The 15,261-nt window shown below is 42.5% G+C and overlaps 1 protein-coding gene across 1 annotated transcript in view; it reads left to right on the top strand.

The window, feature by feature from the left end:
* Window positions 1–15,261, top strand: part of HMGCS2 (3-hydroxy-3-methylglutaryl-CoA synthase 2) — a 71,980-nt gene that overhangs the window by 27,870 nt on the left and 28,849 nt on the right. The window contains exons 6-7 of the mRNA XM_070940883.1: window positions 3,213–3,383; window positions 5,353–5,459. Of these exons, the coding sequence (XP_070796984.1) occupies window positions 3,213–3,383; window positions 5,353–5,459 (278 nt within the window). The remainder of the gene's footprint in view (window positions 1–3,212; window positions 3,384–5,352; window positions 5,460–15,261) is intronic.

Here is a 15,261-nt window from a genome sequence, read left to right as displayed (position 1 = left end):
ACTACCCAGAGGGCTGAAAAAAGTGATTTCTGACAGGTCTTTGCACTTTTGACCAGTCCTCGCACTTATGACTGGTCATTATTTATGTCCGTTGCAGCATTCTTAACAACCGTGTCACTCATTTCACAACTGCGGTGCTTCATGTGACCGGGTGGCCGTGGCCAGGTGGTCATGTGGCATCGCTTCTTTGCCCTAATGACAGTTTGCTGCAATGGTCATAAGTGTGAAAAACGGTCATAAATCACTTTTTCCAGTGCCATTGTAACTGTTGTAAATCAAGGATTACCTGTACAAAAATACAAAAAGCTTCTTTGCTTGCAAAAAGCTGCCCTAAATACCAATCATCAGATTAGAAATACCTGCAAACTGGAGTTACAAATCAGGGACGGTGCCAGAGCACCTTGAGGAATTAAAATAGTTAAAATGCAATGATAATAATTATCAGCAGCCAACTCTTGCTCATAAAGTGAAACCCTTTAGCAGAGAGGTCATTTAAGATCTCCAGAATGAAGCAAAGGAGCAAACAGAGTATCTGTTGCTTGTTAAACCAATTACCAGAACAAATAGACACAGAACTAGTCAGATTTCCAAAGTTGCTTCTTTTCAGGAACAGAGATTAACATTTTTCCTTCCAAACAAAGCTGAATAGGGAAAATTATCTCATCACTATTTATTTATTTTATTTCGAATTTATATACCTCACCTTCTCCCGAGGGACTCAGAGCAGTGTACAGCCAGATAAAAAACATACAATACAAACATTAAAAACAATTAAAAAGATATATATTAATTTGGCCCCAATTTAAAATAACAAACCAATTAAAAATATTAAAAAAATATATTAAGCCAGCCCGGCTTGCTGAAAAAAGAAAGTTTTAAGGGCACGGCGGAAGGCACCGAGGTCTTGGATTCTCCTTATCTCAGGGGGCAGCTGGTTCCAGAGGGTAGGTGCCCCCACAGAGAAGGCCTTCCCCCTGGGGGTCACCAGCCTACATTGTTTGGCTGATGGCACCCCAAGGAGGCCCTCTCTGTGGGAGCGCACAGGTCGGTGGGAAGTCATCGGTAGCAGCAGGCGGTCTCAAATATAACTAGGTCCTATGCCATGGAGCGCTTTAAAGGTGGTAACCAACACCTTGAAGTGCACCCGGAAGACCACTGGTGCAGCTCGCACAGGAGTGGTGTTATGTGGGAGTGCCAGGCGGCTCCTGTGATTACCCGCGCGACCGCATTGTGGATAGTTGGAGCCTCTGGGTGCTCCTCAAGGGGAGCCCCATGTAGAGAGCATTGCAGTAGTCCACTAAACACAGGATTAAACATCACCAAACACAGAATTAAACTTCACCAAAAACCAGTCAGAAAGGGTATGTAAACTCACGTTTGAATGTCAATCTTTCTAACTAGCCAAGAAGCCTTGCTGAATCTCACTCATCTTGGTTCCTTGTCATTAAAAGCTTCTGCTTCGTTATTCAATTATTTCTTCAAAGTGCTGATCATTGCACCCTGGCTGGAAGAACTCCAACAGGGGAGTATTTCCTCCCAACAGCAGTGTAAAAAGCTTAAAACAACCCTTCCCCTTTAAAAAAGTCAAGCAAAAAAAAACCTCCGAGAACCTCCGGAACCGGAAGTGACAGTAAATCTAGGCATACTGCCAGAGAGGCAGTGTCTGTAAGCAAGGCAATAAACATTAGGCTAAGAAACAACACCAAATGTTGTAATTCCTTACAGAATTAGCCCTGTAAAGTGGAAAAAAACAAAAGGAGATTTCTTTTAACAAGAAACAGGTTCTCCGAACTGCTTAACTACTTAACCACTTAACAACCGGTTCTACCGAACCGATGCAAACCGGTAGAATCCCACCACTGGTTCTTAGCCATCAAACCTCAAAAATACACTTTTCCTAAAAGGTTTCCACAATTTTGGCCACTGCTGTAGAATTAGAGAAATGGCAAAACTTATGGGAAAGGAACTATAAATTAACAATGGCAACTTTTTATAAAGAAAATTTATATAAAATGTTTTATAGATCGCATTTACTATCTGCTAGGTTGGCTAAAGTTTAAAAATATGTCTAGCAAACATTGGAAATGTAACCAAAAAACGGGGACATTTTATCATATATGGTGGATTTGTGTAAAAGCAAAAAATTTTGGGGCAAAAATATATAGGTAGATAGAAAATATGATAGGGAAACATACAGATTTTAAACCTGAACTGTTTTTATTAGGTGCAATAGCAGAAAAAAATTATAAGCAAAGTATATACTTAATATTGCATGTTTTAACAGTAGCAAGGATTATATTTGCACAATGTTGGAAAAATGAAGAAATACTGCGAGATGAAGAGATAATTAGGAAGATACTAGATTGTGGAGAAATGGATAGACTTACAATGAAAATTAAACAGAAAGAAGACACAGAATATTATCAAACATGGAATTTATTTTACCAGTGGTTGGAAAAAAGGGATGGAGATTAAAAATGTAATCTGTATTGTTAAGCAAATTAAATATTCAGACAACACAATGTTTATTAAGCACTAATAAATGTAAACAATAGAAAATTAATAAAATTTATTTTAAAAAATACGTATTTCCATAGCAAGGAAGATAAAGCAGGAATGGTTAAACTAATTATTTTATTCAAAGAGGAAATATATTCTCATTTGGATATCACTTCTGGATTTTGTGCTTCTGATGAAAAAAAATGTAACTTTGACTTTGGTTTTGTTGATCAGAAATATTTCTCATTATAGAATATTAATGTGTAAAAGCAAAAAGTTGAGGGAATGTTTTTATCTTGTACTGTGCTAAGAAGAGTCATAAATCAATGCCTTTCTTTTCTTTTTTTCCCACTCCCTTTTCCCCATTCCTTTTTCTTCCCTTAATTTCCTATTTTGTTTTATATAATAAAACAAATAAAAAATTGTAAAAAAAAAAAAGAATCATGGCACATAATTCTTTACTGGGATAAAATATTTTTCCTTTTTTAACAAAAAAAATTAGTATCTGATATAATGGGAAGTTTTGTTCATTGTTGTAATTCATGTTAGAAAATATTTTTTAAAAACACCATATATATATATATATGTTTTTCTTCTAGCCAGGTTTTCCCTACGTAGCCAAGGTTTTTTTGTAGCTCCAGCTCAGTATATATATATACACCTATATAGTCCAATTTACCTGTAAGGAACTAGATGTCCTTTCTCTCTTTCAGTAATGTGAAATTGGAAGAAACCTATTCCAGTAGGGAGGTGGACAAAGCTTTTCAGAAGGCCAGCCAGGAGCTGTTCAAGCAGAAAACGCAGCCCTCACTTTTCCTTTCTGCCCGCAATGGCAACATGTATACTCCATCAGTCTATGGCTGCCTGGCATCTCTCTTGGCCCAGTAAGTTATAGGCCTGATCTCACACTACAGGAGTCAATGGGAACGTTCGATTCCCTTCTATTCTTCAATATACTGCATTAAGAGTAGTATATTAAAGTTTTATAAATGTTATGTAACAATTAAATGGCTTCGTTGCTTATTAAAATCTGTAGAAATGAATTCTTCTAAATGCATCCAGATATATTGGTGGTCCCTAATATTGTTACAATATGAACTAATTTTTATCCAAATAACACATTTTATATTTTTATATATTTTATATGCAACATTTATTTTTTCCTTTTTAATAAAAATCACATCAATGTTAGATATTTAGATTTACCGTATTTTCCGGTGTATAAGATGACTGGGCATTTTAGATGACCCCTGACTTTTCCTGTTAAAATATAGGGTTAGGGCTATACTCGCTGTATAAGATTACCCCTCTTCCAATGCACACCAAATAAAAATTAAAAAACATCAGATTTGATTTCAATATTGTAATTTTAATTCAAATGCTTATGACATACAGGAACTTAGCAGGAAAACTGTCACTTATAAACATAAGGCTGTTTGTCATCAAACATGTAAACATAAAACAGTGCAATTGGATTAAACTTTTCCTAATTCACTCTAAAGCTGAAAGGAAGGATAAAACAATAAACCCATGGGAGCTGCCATGCTGTTTGTTTTCTAAGCTGTCAACCACACCGGAACTGATGATGATAGGAGGAAGATAACAAACAATAGAGAGAGAGCAAGTGCCGGGCAAGTCCCTGGCACTTTACACACACCCAACACAACACAACTGGCTCACCCACAATGTAAAAGCAGCTGTGCTAGACCCAAAATGGCCCCTGCAACAAGCAGGAACCTCACATAGCCACAAAAAAACCAAAAACCCAACCTTCACACTTTACACACACAAAATTCCACATACAGCTTTGTGAGATTTTGTGTGTTTGTGTAGTTAGAGTGAAACACTACAGAAACACACTAAATCTCAGAAAGCTGCACAAATATTATTTTATTTTAATTTATTTTTATTTTTATATGAAAGCAGCTAAATTTAAAACTTCCTAAACTTTAAATGGCTAAGTCTAAAAAAAAAACAACTAAAAAAACCCCAATTAACTATTTTTTTTCAAGCTCCCAAAGGGGAAAAAAAATTACCCAATAGAACAGGGGTCTCCAACCTTGGCAACTTTAAGACTTGTAGACTTCAACTCCCAGAATTCCTCAGCCAGCTTTGCTTTGCTGGCTGAAGAATTCTGGGAGTTGAAATCCACAACGCCCTGCCTGCTTGATTGCAGCCAGGGAGATTCAGTTCCTTGCTGATGCAATGGATTGCAGGCAAGCAAAGCTAGACAAATGTTGCGACTAGCAGCTAAAGTAAACAAGCTGGAGGGGGGGGATTTTAAATGGCTTTTTTTTAAAAATGATTTTTAAATGGCTCTGACGATCCAAGCTGAGTTGCCTGATTAGAAGGCAACTCAGCTGGGATGGTCAGAGCTTGGCTCGTCAGAGCCTTTCGGGCTGGTCTGCCTGGTATAGGGGAATGACACCCGGCATATAAAATGACCCCCGACTTTTGAGATTTTCATGTGTTAAAAAGTCATCTTATACGCCGGAAAATACGGTAACTGTTTATTGCTCTGTTTAGAAGTGGGTAGCTTAATTTTTTGCTTGAAATTGAGTTATAGTAATCATTTATCCTTTCGATATTGACATTCTATGTGTATTTTATGCATTATTTTGTTCTTTCTAGAGAAACAAATACATTTAAGTGTTAATTAGAAGGTCAATAACCCCACCATGGTCTCAAGATTTCTAGACATTTTTGCATCCCATCCATGTCAGCATAAATTAGCACAATTTATAATTTTCATCTTCAGAAAGGAATAGTGACACAATACGCAGATTCAACAAGCTACCGGAGAAAAAAATATGGTCTTTCCACTGAGATTTTATTTATTCTACATTTTTGCAGGTATTCTGCCAAGCAGCTGGCTGGATCCAGAATTGGGGTTTTCTCCTATGGCTCAGGATTGGCTGCCAGCATGTTTTCCCTGAAAGTATCCCAGAACTCTGCTCCAGGTAAGTCTTTTAGAGCAGATTAGGAAATCTTTTTTATTTCTTCCCACACAGAAACCGGAAGAGCAGCCACCCAGTGCACATGTGCGTGCCGGGAAGATGATCTTCTGATTTCTGGCACGTACATGTGCACCGGCCACCTGGTCTTCCGGTTTCTGGTGTGCATGCGCACATGAAGATCAGCTGCCCAGTGCACATGTGTGCACCGGAAACTGGAAGATCATCTTCCTGGTGCATGCATGCGCACTGGGCAGCAGCTCTTCCGGTTTCCAGCACTCCCACGCATGTGAAAGCCAGCTGGCCAGCGCGCATGCAATGCGTGCACCAGAACCTGGAAGGGTAACGGGCAACAGCTCGCATGCCCGGAGAGATGGCTCTGCATGCCACTTCTGGCATGCATGCCATAGGTTCGCCATCACGGCTTTAGAGGTCCTCAAACATTGATCTGTCCTAAAGTCTCTCATTAATGAAATATAGTATGGCAGGAGTGAATTAGCAGTCTTTGCATGACCAAGGACTGTACTTTACTGAAAAAGGGCCGAAGGCACAAAATGGGCTGGAGCACACATATCAGCAGGGCTGAAAATAGAGGAAAATTTGCATTTGTCTAAGGCAAATGGGATAAGCCTAGGAAATCCAACACAGTGATATTTTGCATACTTTCTTTATTTGTAGGGCAATCTAAATCTGAACTGAATGTTTGTACTAGTATTGGATAAGAGTTTGGAAGCTGGTTCATGGCATAGAGGAGAAACAGCCAGGCATATGGATGTTAAACAAGTGATCATACATATTGCACTTAGCAGAATAAGAATTGAAGCTTGCTTCAAGCAATGATAAGTGAGGGGGGAGAGAACAATGCTTTCCCAAGAGGAGTTGTCAGATCCCTAAAAGTGATACTACCATTCAATTGGGAGGGGGGGGGCTTGGATTCGATTTATTAGCATTGCCTGTGTCAACAGATATTTTACAACCTATATTCTGGTGCAGAAGCGCCTTGAGAACTCCTTACCTTTGGGGAATGTTTTTTATTTATTTATTTATTTATTTATTTATTTATTTATTTATTTATTTATTTATTAAATTTATATATCGCCCTACTCCTGAGGGACTCAGGGTGGTGAACAGCGAACGATAAAAATACATATAATACAAATGTTAAAAAAAAAACAATTAAAATATACTAAACACTCTGGTCCTAGATAATTCAAGACATCCCAGTTTAAAATAAAATCAAAAGCAATATAAAGGGAAAGTTAGGCCAGGCCGGCCTGCTGAAACAGGAATGTTTTGAGGGCACGGCGGAAAGTGCGCAGATCCGGAATCTTCTGTATCTCTGGGGGGAGCTCGTTCCAGATGGTGGGTGCCCTCACAGAAAAGGCTCTCCCCCTGGGGGCCGCCAGTCGACACTGTTTGGCTGACGGCACCCTGAGAAGCCCCTCTCTATGGGAGCGTACTGGGTGGTGAGAGGCTATTGGTGGCAGAAGGCGGTCTCGTAAGTACCCCGGTCCTAAGCCATGGAGCGCTCTAAAGATGGTAACTAAGACCTTGAAGCGCACCCGGAAGACCACAGGGAGCCAGTGCAGCTGGCACAGGAGGGGAGCCACATGGGAGCCACATGGTCCCATAACTACCCGCGCGGCCGCATTCTGGACCAGCTGGAGCCTCCGGGTGCTCCTCAAGGGGAGCCCCATGTAGAGAGCATTACAGTAGTCCAGGCGTGAAGTGACGAGGGCATGAGTGACTGTATTTAACGAGTCCTGATCCAGAAAGGGACGCAACTGGCGAATCAGGCGAACCTGATAAAAAGACCTCCTGGCCACAGCCGTCAAGTGTTCTTCTAAAGACAGCCGTGAGTCCAAGAGGTCGCCTAAGTTGCGAACCCTCTCCGTGGGGGGCAATGACTCATCCCCAATAGTCAGTGATGGCACCAACTGACTATATCGGGACGTCGGAAACCACAGCCACTCGGTCTTGGATGGGTTGAGCCTGAGTCTGTTCCTCCCCATCCAGATCCGTACAGCCTCCAGGCACCGGGACATCACTTTAAGGGCATCATTGGGGTGGTCCGGGGTGGAGATGTATAGCTGAGTATCATCAGCATACTGATGATACTTCACCCCAAAACCACGGATGATCTCACCCAGCGGCTTCACATAAATGTTGAACAGAAGGGGTGAGAGAACCGACCCCTGTGGCACCCCACATATAAGGGGCCTCGGGGTCGACCTCTACCCCCCTGTCAACACAGACTGCGACCAATCAGAGAGAAAGGAGGAGAACCACCGCAACACAGTGCCCCCCACCTCTAACTCTTCCAACCGGTGCAGCATGATACCATGGTCGATGGTGTCAAAAGCTGCTGAGAGGTCTAATAGGACCAGGACAGAGGAGCAACCCCTGTCCCGGGCCCTCCAGAGATCATCTACCAATGCGACCAATGCCGTTTCCATGCTGTATCCAGGCCTGAAGCCCGACTGGAACGGATCTAGATAAGCCAATTCATCCAAGTACTGAGGAAGCTGTCGCGCTACCACACTCTCAACAACCTTCGCAACGAAGCGAAGGTTGGAGACTGGACGGTAATTAGCCAACACTGCTGGGTCCAGGGAAGGCTTCTTGAGGAGAGGCTTCACCACTGCCTCTTTCAAGGTGGCGGGGAAGGCACCCTCTCTCAAGGAAGCATTTATAATCCCCTGGAGCCAGCCTCGTGTAACCTCCCGAGAGGCCAGCACCAGCCAGGAGGGACACGGGTCCAATAAACATGTGGCCGCGCTCAGTCTGCCCAGTATCTTGTCCACGTTTTCCGGAGTCACAGAATCAAACTCTTCCCAGGTAATATTCTCAAGACTTGCCTCCATCCTCCCTCGCGAATCTACCCAGTCAGAGTCCAAATTTTCCCGAATCTGAGCGATTTTGTCATACAGATATTGTACAAAGTCCTCGGCTCTACCCTCCAAGGGGTCCTCCCGCGCTTCCTGGTGGAGCAGAGAGCGGGTCACCCTAAACAGGGCGGCCGAGTGATTATCTGATGATGCAATAAGAGCGGAAAAATAGTTACACTTTGCCGCTTTTATTGCCACCAGGTAGGTCTTAATATGAGACCTTACCAGTGTTCGGTCAGATTCAGAACGGCTGGCCCTCCAACTGCTCTCCAGGCGTCTTTTCCGGCGTTTCATCTCCCTCAGCTCCTCGGTGAACCAGGGAGCCAGGTGAGATCGACGCCGGGTTAGAGGCCGCAAAGGCACAACCCGGTCCAAAGCTCCAGCGGCCACCCTATCCCAGGCGGCCACCAGCTCCTCAGTCGAGCCGTGTGCCAGAGCCTCAGGAAATGGCCCAAGCTCCGTCTGGAACCTATCCGGGTCCATCAGGCGCCTGGGGCGGAACCACCTCATCGGTTCCACCTCCCTGCGGTGGGGTGTGGCGGTTCGAAGGTCAAAGCGAAGGAGGGAGTGATCTGACCATGACAAGGGCTCGATCGCTATATCCCCTATCTCGAGACCACTCAGCCACTGACCAGAGACAAAAACCAGGTCCAGTGTGTTTCCCCCTGTGTGAGTAGGACCATGAACTAATTGGGTCAGGTCCATGGCCGTCATGGAAGCCATGAACTCCTGAGCCACCTCAGACACCTCACCGACGGATGGCAGGTTGAAGTCCCCCGTGACCATAAGCCTAGGGGTATCAATCGCCACTGCGGCTATAATGTTGAGTAGTTCAGGCAAGGCCGCTGCCACGTGGCAGGGAGCCAGGTACGTAACCAGCAGGCCCATCTGCACCCCATGACCCCACTTCACAAGGAGGGACTCACATCCGGCCGTCTGAGGAACAGTGGTCTCCCTCGGACCAAGACCCTCTTTAATGATAACTGCCACCCCCCCCCGCCCCTTCCCTGTGACCTTGGCTGATGAAATGCCCGGAAACCGGGTGGGCACATCTCTACGAGAGGGACTCCCCCCTCCTGGCCCAACCAGGTCTCCGTAATACCCACCAGGTCCGCTCCCCCCTCCTGAACAAGATCACAAATGAGGGGGGTTTTATTTACCACGGACCTGGCATTGCATAGCATCAGCCGAAGGCCCAGGGCCTGAGGGTCTGTGCCACCTGGGGAATGAGAAGAGCATTGGGGGCCGGAGCGTGCCACCACTAGAAGACAGCGAGCGCGCACTTCTGCAACTTTATGTGGCCCCCTACTCCCGCCATATCTGCCCCTCCCACCTACAGTACTGATGTAATGTCTATCAACAGCACAAGCTCTAACCCTCTCTTTGGCCCCGGATTCTGCATCTCCTCCGCCGTGCTCTTCAGATGGACTAGATCCCGTCCCTCGCGGGTTAATCCCTGAACCCATACAACCCACCCCCCTCCCGGGAGGCCCCCCAGCCTCATTATTTACATTGGAAACCACCCTCCTCCCAGATCCCCTTAAAATAGAATTTGAAAAACTATCTAAAAAACCCGAAAGCTTCTGGTTCTTAGCATACCACCTCTCGGGGTTCCAAAACCCGTCCTCGAGGGCGGCCCTAGATAACTGGGAGGGCCAAACTTGCGAGAGGGGGGAATCTCGCAGTGCTAGGAGCTCTGTTATTGAATACATCGGAGGTGAGATAGAATTGGAGGTGATGAAAGGTCATTTTCTTCTTAAGGTGTTAAAGATGGTTTAAAACAGATGGTTAAGACATGTTTATGATGGCCATGTGGGCTATTTCACTTTAAAGGATAACAGAGGATAGCAATGGGAATGCATGCTTATCTAGTTCTCAGGGCAGCTGGTAAAGAAAACATCTTCACACGTATATTGGCTAAAATCTGCATTCTGGCTAAAGGGAGGGGTTTCTATTGCTTTAATCCTACTTTTCTTGCCTAAGGATATTCAGACGTTGCTTTGATTTCTTTGCTATCACTTCTACTTAATAAAATGTTCCTTTTGAAATACTCTGTTTCAAGAGTTTTCACTTTCTTAAGTTAGAGGTAGAGGCAATCCTTACAGAAAGGAACGTCTGCAAAACGGTCAACCCAGAGAAGCATTCTTCGCTCTACTGAGGGGACCTTGCAAACCATGTCCGATCGAAGCAGGGACCTGGGAGAAGCCAAATGCTGGGGGAAGACATCAACCACCACCCAGCCGGATGCCTGTTTCGTACACCCCATCGGAGAGGATGAGGTAACCCTGGAGAATCCCGAAAAGCCCAGCTGGTCAATTGGCATCGGGAAGAAAGCTGGGATGAGAGAACCAGAGGAGTCACCCTTAGCTGTAGTAACCGAAAACCGGGGTGGAAACTGGAACTAGAAGCCCTCGCTGACCAGGGGGAACTAATTGAAGCACCACTGAGGGAGGATCGTCTGAAGAGGCATATAACCCAATTGGTGATGGAAACTTTGGAAAATCTCAATATCCAAGGGGAGCCAGGATGACAGCCAAGGAGCATGGAAAGGGCAGCAGCCACGGATGAGGCCAGGGGAGGCATCCCCCTCTGGAGCCTGCCTATCGAGCAGATGGCACAGCAGCAGTGGCAGAAGATCTAGCAAACCCTCCCCTCCAGGCAGCACGCACACTGGCGCCCATTCCCAACCAGCCCTGAGTCCCACAACTGGAAAGAGAAATTCCTTCCCTTGTGGTGAAGTTTGATGGGGATCCACAACAATTAGGATTCTTTCTGGCACACGTGCTCACCTAAATGCAAGAATACGGGCATGATTTCCAAATCCAAGGATCCCAAGTGTGAGATATGACCCTAGCCCTAGAGGGAGCCACTGCCAGATGGATGGTGACCCTGCATAACGCCGATGCACCAGAACTGTGGGATTTTGACCATTTCTTTTTTTTTTTTGGGAAATTTTTTTTTATTTTTAAACAAAACTTAAAACATAAAACAATTATCATCCATTACAATTACAGAAAGTGTATTGATCGGTTATGAATCTTTTGTGCTTAATCCTCTATCCCACATTTTCTTATTTAACAATTTATTACATTATTGTTCTCATTTACCAATTATTTAACAGTAAATTGTCCTCTATAAGGGGGAAAAAAACTCTTTATATCAGTGGTTCTCAACCTTCCTAATGCCGCGACCCTTTAATACAGTTCCTCATGTTGTGGTGACCCCCAACCAGGGGTGGGTTCTAAATTTTTTTACTACCGGTTCTGTGGGCATGGCTTATTTTGTGGGCATGGCTTGGAGGTCATGTGAGTGGGTGGGCGTGGCTAGCTGGTCATGTGACCGGGTGGCCATGGCTATGTATATAGGGACTACTCAGAGGGCTGAAAAAAGTGATTTCTGACAGGTCCTCGCACTTTTGACCGGTCTTCACAGTTATGACTGGTCATCATTTATGCCCATTGTAGCATTCTTAACAACCGTGTCACTCATTTCACAACTGCTTCTCTTCAACATGGTGACAAGATAGGGCAAAAACGTAAATTGTGAGGACAGTCGTAAGTTTGAGGACTGGTCAAAAGTGCGAGGACCAGTCAAAAATAATTTTTTCAGCCCTCTGAGTAGTCCATATGCATAAAAGGATACAGCAATAGAGAGGGATGAAGGAAGGGAAGGGAAATTAGAGTAGGAGTGAGGGTAAGAGAGGGAGGAAGAGAGGAGGAGAAGGAGAAAGGAAGAGGAAGTAGGGAGAAGAAGAAGAGGGGAGGAAGAGAAAGTAAGAAGGAAAGAAAAGACAGAGGTGATAGGTTTGAGGAGAAAGATTGCTGTACAATAAAAAAGATGAAAGGGAAGAAAGCCAACCCCAAACAAATATAAAGATATTAAGATAAAGAATGAATTGTTAAACTTTAAAGAATAAAAGAGAACAAATAGCAATAAATAGCAATAATTAGAAACAAACATACAACGTATTTTCTTTGAACAGAGTATTTGGCCGGTTCACAAATTTAAACAGTTGTAGGAGGTTAGCACCCATCCCTTTCCTAGAAGAATGAAATATTAAAAAGGCAGAATATTATATTTCCCTGGATGAGAAATGGAGAAGCATATTTTACAGACAAAGCAGCTCCCACCTTCCTGCCCCTCACCCTTTCTTAATGGGCCAGAGGCAGAAAGTCAATCCTTTGTCAAAGGACATTTGCAACACAATAGCAACAGAAACTAACACAATGGGCCCCATCTAGCAACCGAAACTCACCACACGTGACCTGGGAAGCATGTGACCTGGGAAGCACATGTGACCATCAGCCAGCAAGGCTAGCTAAGACCCCCACCCCCTGGGAGTCTGACAACCAATCAGGATACTCTTTCGGGGCCCCAAGAAATGCAAAGCCAGAGAAAGCATAAAAACCCGAGGATTTACTGTATCTGCCCCTTTTCTGTTCAGGAACTCAAGCCATGTGATCCTGTCCACCATTAAAGCATCTTTCCAAGCAGTCTCCATGTTTCCAGTGTCTTTTTCCCCACTTGGAGCAGAACTCAGAAGGATATTTCTTCAGACACAGTGTTTAGTCATTTCAATTAAATTTACAATTTTTATATTTCCTTTTTACCATATTTATTCCTCATCTATTTTTTTAAAAAACCAATATTACCCTTCATCCTCATCTCTAATCTTAATCAAATTCAATTTTTCCCTTCTATTCTATATTATACCCCTTCACATTGTCATCTATTTTTATATCCATCCTCACATTGGTTAATTATGTAATTATGTAATACAGTTGTTTAATACAAATTCAACATTTTAATATAAATCAATTAGTTATATAACTATCTTTTTTGTATATTAATTAATATGAACATGAATATTCCAATTATTTCCATGCAATCCAATTTCTTACAAATCAATTAATTATATTTACCAATAATACTAAACCAAATAATTTCCCCCATATATTCCTCCAAACCACAACTTAACCATTTCTGCTTTCAACACAATATACAATTAATAGTATCTCAATTATTACAATTCCCTAGTTAAATAGAACTTTTTTTCTTTTGTGTTTTAAAATCTTGAACCTCCTCTTTTGCCCTAAATTTCCCATTGTTTGCAGTTTTGCACCTACCTTTTTTGGTGAGGAAAAACAAATCTCTCTGCCTCATTTTGTCACGTTGCAGCCTGCTTACTTTCAATTTTGCTTTTTCAGCATAGCTAGGGGGAAAAAAATCTGCTCCAGGAATTTACCTCTTTGCAGCTAGCTAGCAATAGAGCCCTCCGCAAAACAGCTGAGAGTAGGGCGGCTCTTTGAAGCCCCGCGGCAAGAATTTAAAGTTTTTTTCCCTCTAGCCATCAGCTGGGACTCCGGAGGCAGCAATAGATTGGGAGTGGGTGGGGTAAGCGAACGGCAACCGGCGATCCAACAGAGGTAGAGAGTGAGGGTGAGTGAAGGCGTGGGGGGGCGAGAGAGGGCTTTGGCGACCCCTGTGAAATGGCCGTTCGACCCCCACGTTGAGAACCGCTGCTTTATATGTTTTATTATCTTATCCATTTCATATTTCATTTCCATTCTTTCTTGTCTAACCATTGATAAAATAAATCCCATATCAAATAATATTGTTTATCTTCTTGTTTCCTAATTTCAAATGTCAATTTGCTCATTTCAGCACACTCCAAAATTTTCTTGATAACATCGTCATCCGTGGGTATCTTCTCACCTTTCCAGTTTCTAGCAAATACAATTCTAGCCGCAGTTAAAACATTCACAATTAAATATCTCATTTCTCTATTGTATATTTCTGGTAAAATCCCCAATAAAAATATCTCTAGTTTAAAGTCAATATGTTTCTTTGTCATTTTTTCCAACCATTTGTGGATTTTAGTCCAATATTTTTTAGCTTCTGTACATGTCCACCACATATGGTAATATGAGCCCGGAGTCTGATGACACTTCCAATATTTCTCCGATTTATTCTTGTACATTCTGGCTATTCTCGCCGGGGGTAAATGCCACCTGTAAAACATCTTATACCAATTTTCCTTATATGCTGTTGACATTGTCATTTTATAATTCTGCAACCATAATTTTTCCCATTTCTCTAAGTCAATCCCATGACCCACATTTTTCCCCCATGCAATCATTGTTTCTTTAACTTGTTCTTCTGCCAATTTTACTTCTAATAAATGACTGGACAATTTTTTAATTACATGGTCAGCAGAACCTGTTAAGATTTTATTTAAGTTTGTCAAGTTACTATAAAAACCCTCCTTTTAAAAATCTTCATTATATCTAGACTGTATTTGCATATATGAAAACCAATCCATTTCAAGCTCTTGTTCTTCTAATTCTTGCTTCGACTTAAGTTCACCCCTTTCATTTAATAATTCACCATATCTAACAATTTGTTCCTTCATAAATGTTATTGCGTGTGAGATTGCTTCAATAGGTGATAACCAGACTGGAATTTTTAAATAGTAACATTGTTTGATCTTCTCCCAGTTTAATAGCAAAGACTCTCATATCATATGTCTTCTGAAATAACCCTGTACTTTTGTACTTTTATACCACATAAAAGCGTGCCAACCCAACAGTAAATCATGTCGTTCTAAGGTCAACAATCTAATATTCCTTAGTGTTATCCATTCTTTAATCCACATCAAGTTACAAGCTTGATAATACAATTCCCAATCCGGCAAACCAAAACCTCCTCTTGATCTAACATCTTGCATCAATTTTAGTTTTATCCTTGCCTTTTTGCCCTGCCATATATATTTTAATACCATTTTATTTAAATCTTCAAAACATTTTTCCCCAACTTAATTGGAATTGTCTGAAACAAGTATAAAAGTCTGGGCAGTATATTCATTTTAATAGTTGATATTCTCCCTATCAATGATAGCTGCAAATTCTCCCATTTTGTTA

Source organism: Pituophis catenifer, unplaced genomic scaffold, assembly GCF_029215685.1.
Source record: "Pituophis catenifer annectens isolate HBS135680 unplaced genomic scaffold, rPitCat1.0.hap2 SCAF_3, whole genome shotgun sequence".
Classification (NCBI taxonomy): domain Eukaryota; kingdom Metazoa; phylum Chordata; class Lepidosauria; order Squamata; family Colubridae; genus Pituophis; species Pituophis catenifer.
This window is presented reverse-complemented; position numbering and strand designations above follow the sequence as displayed.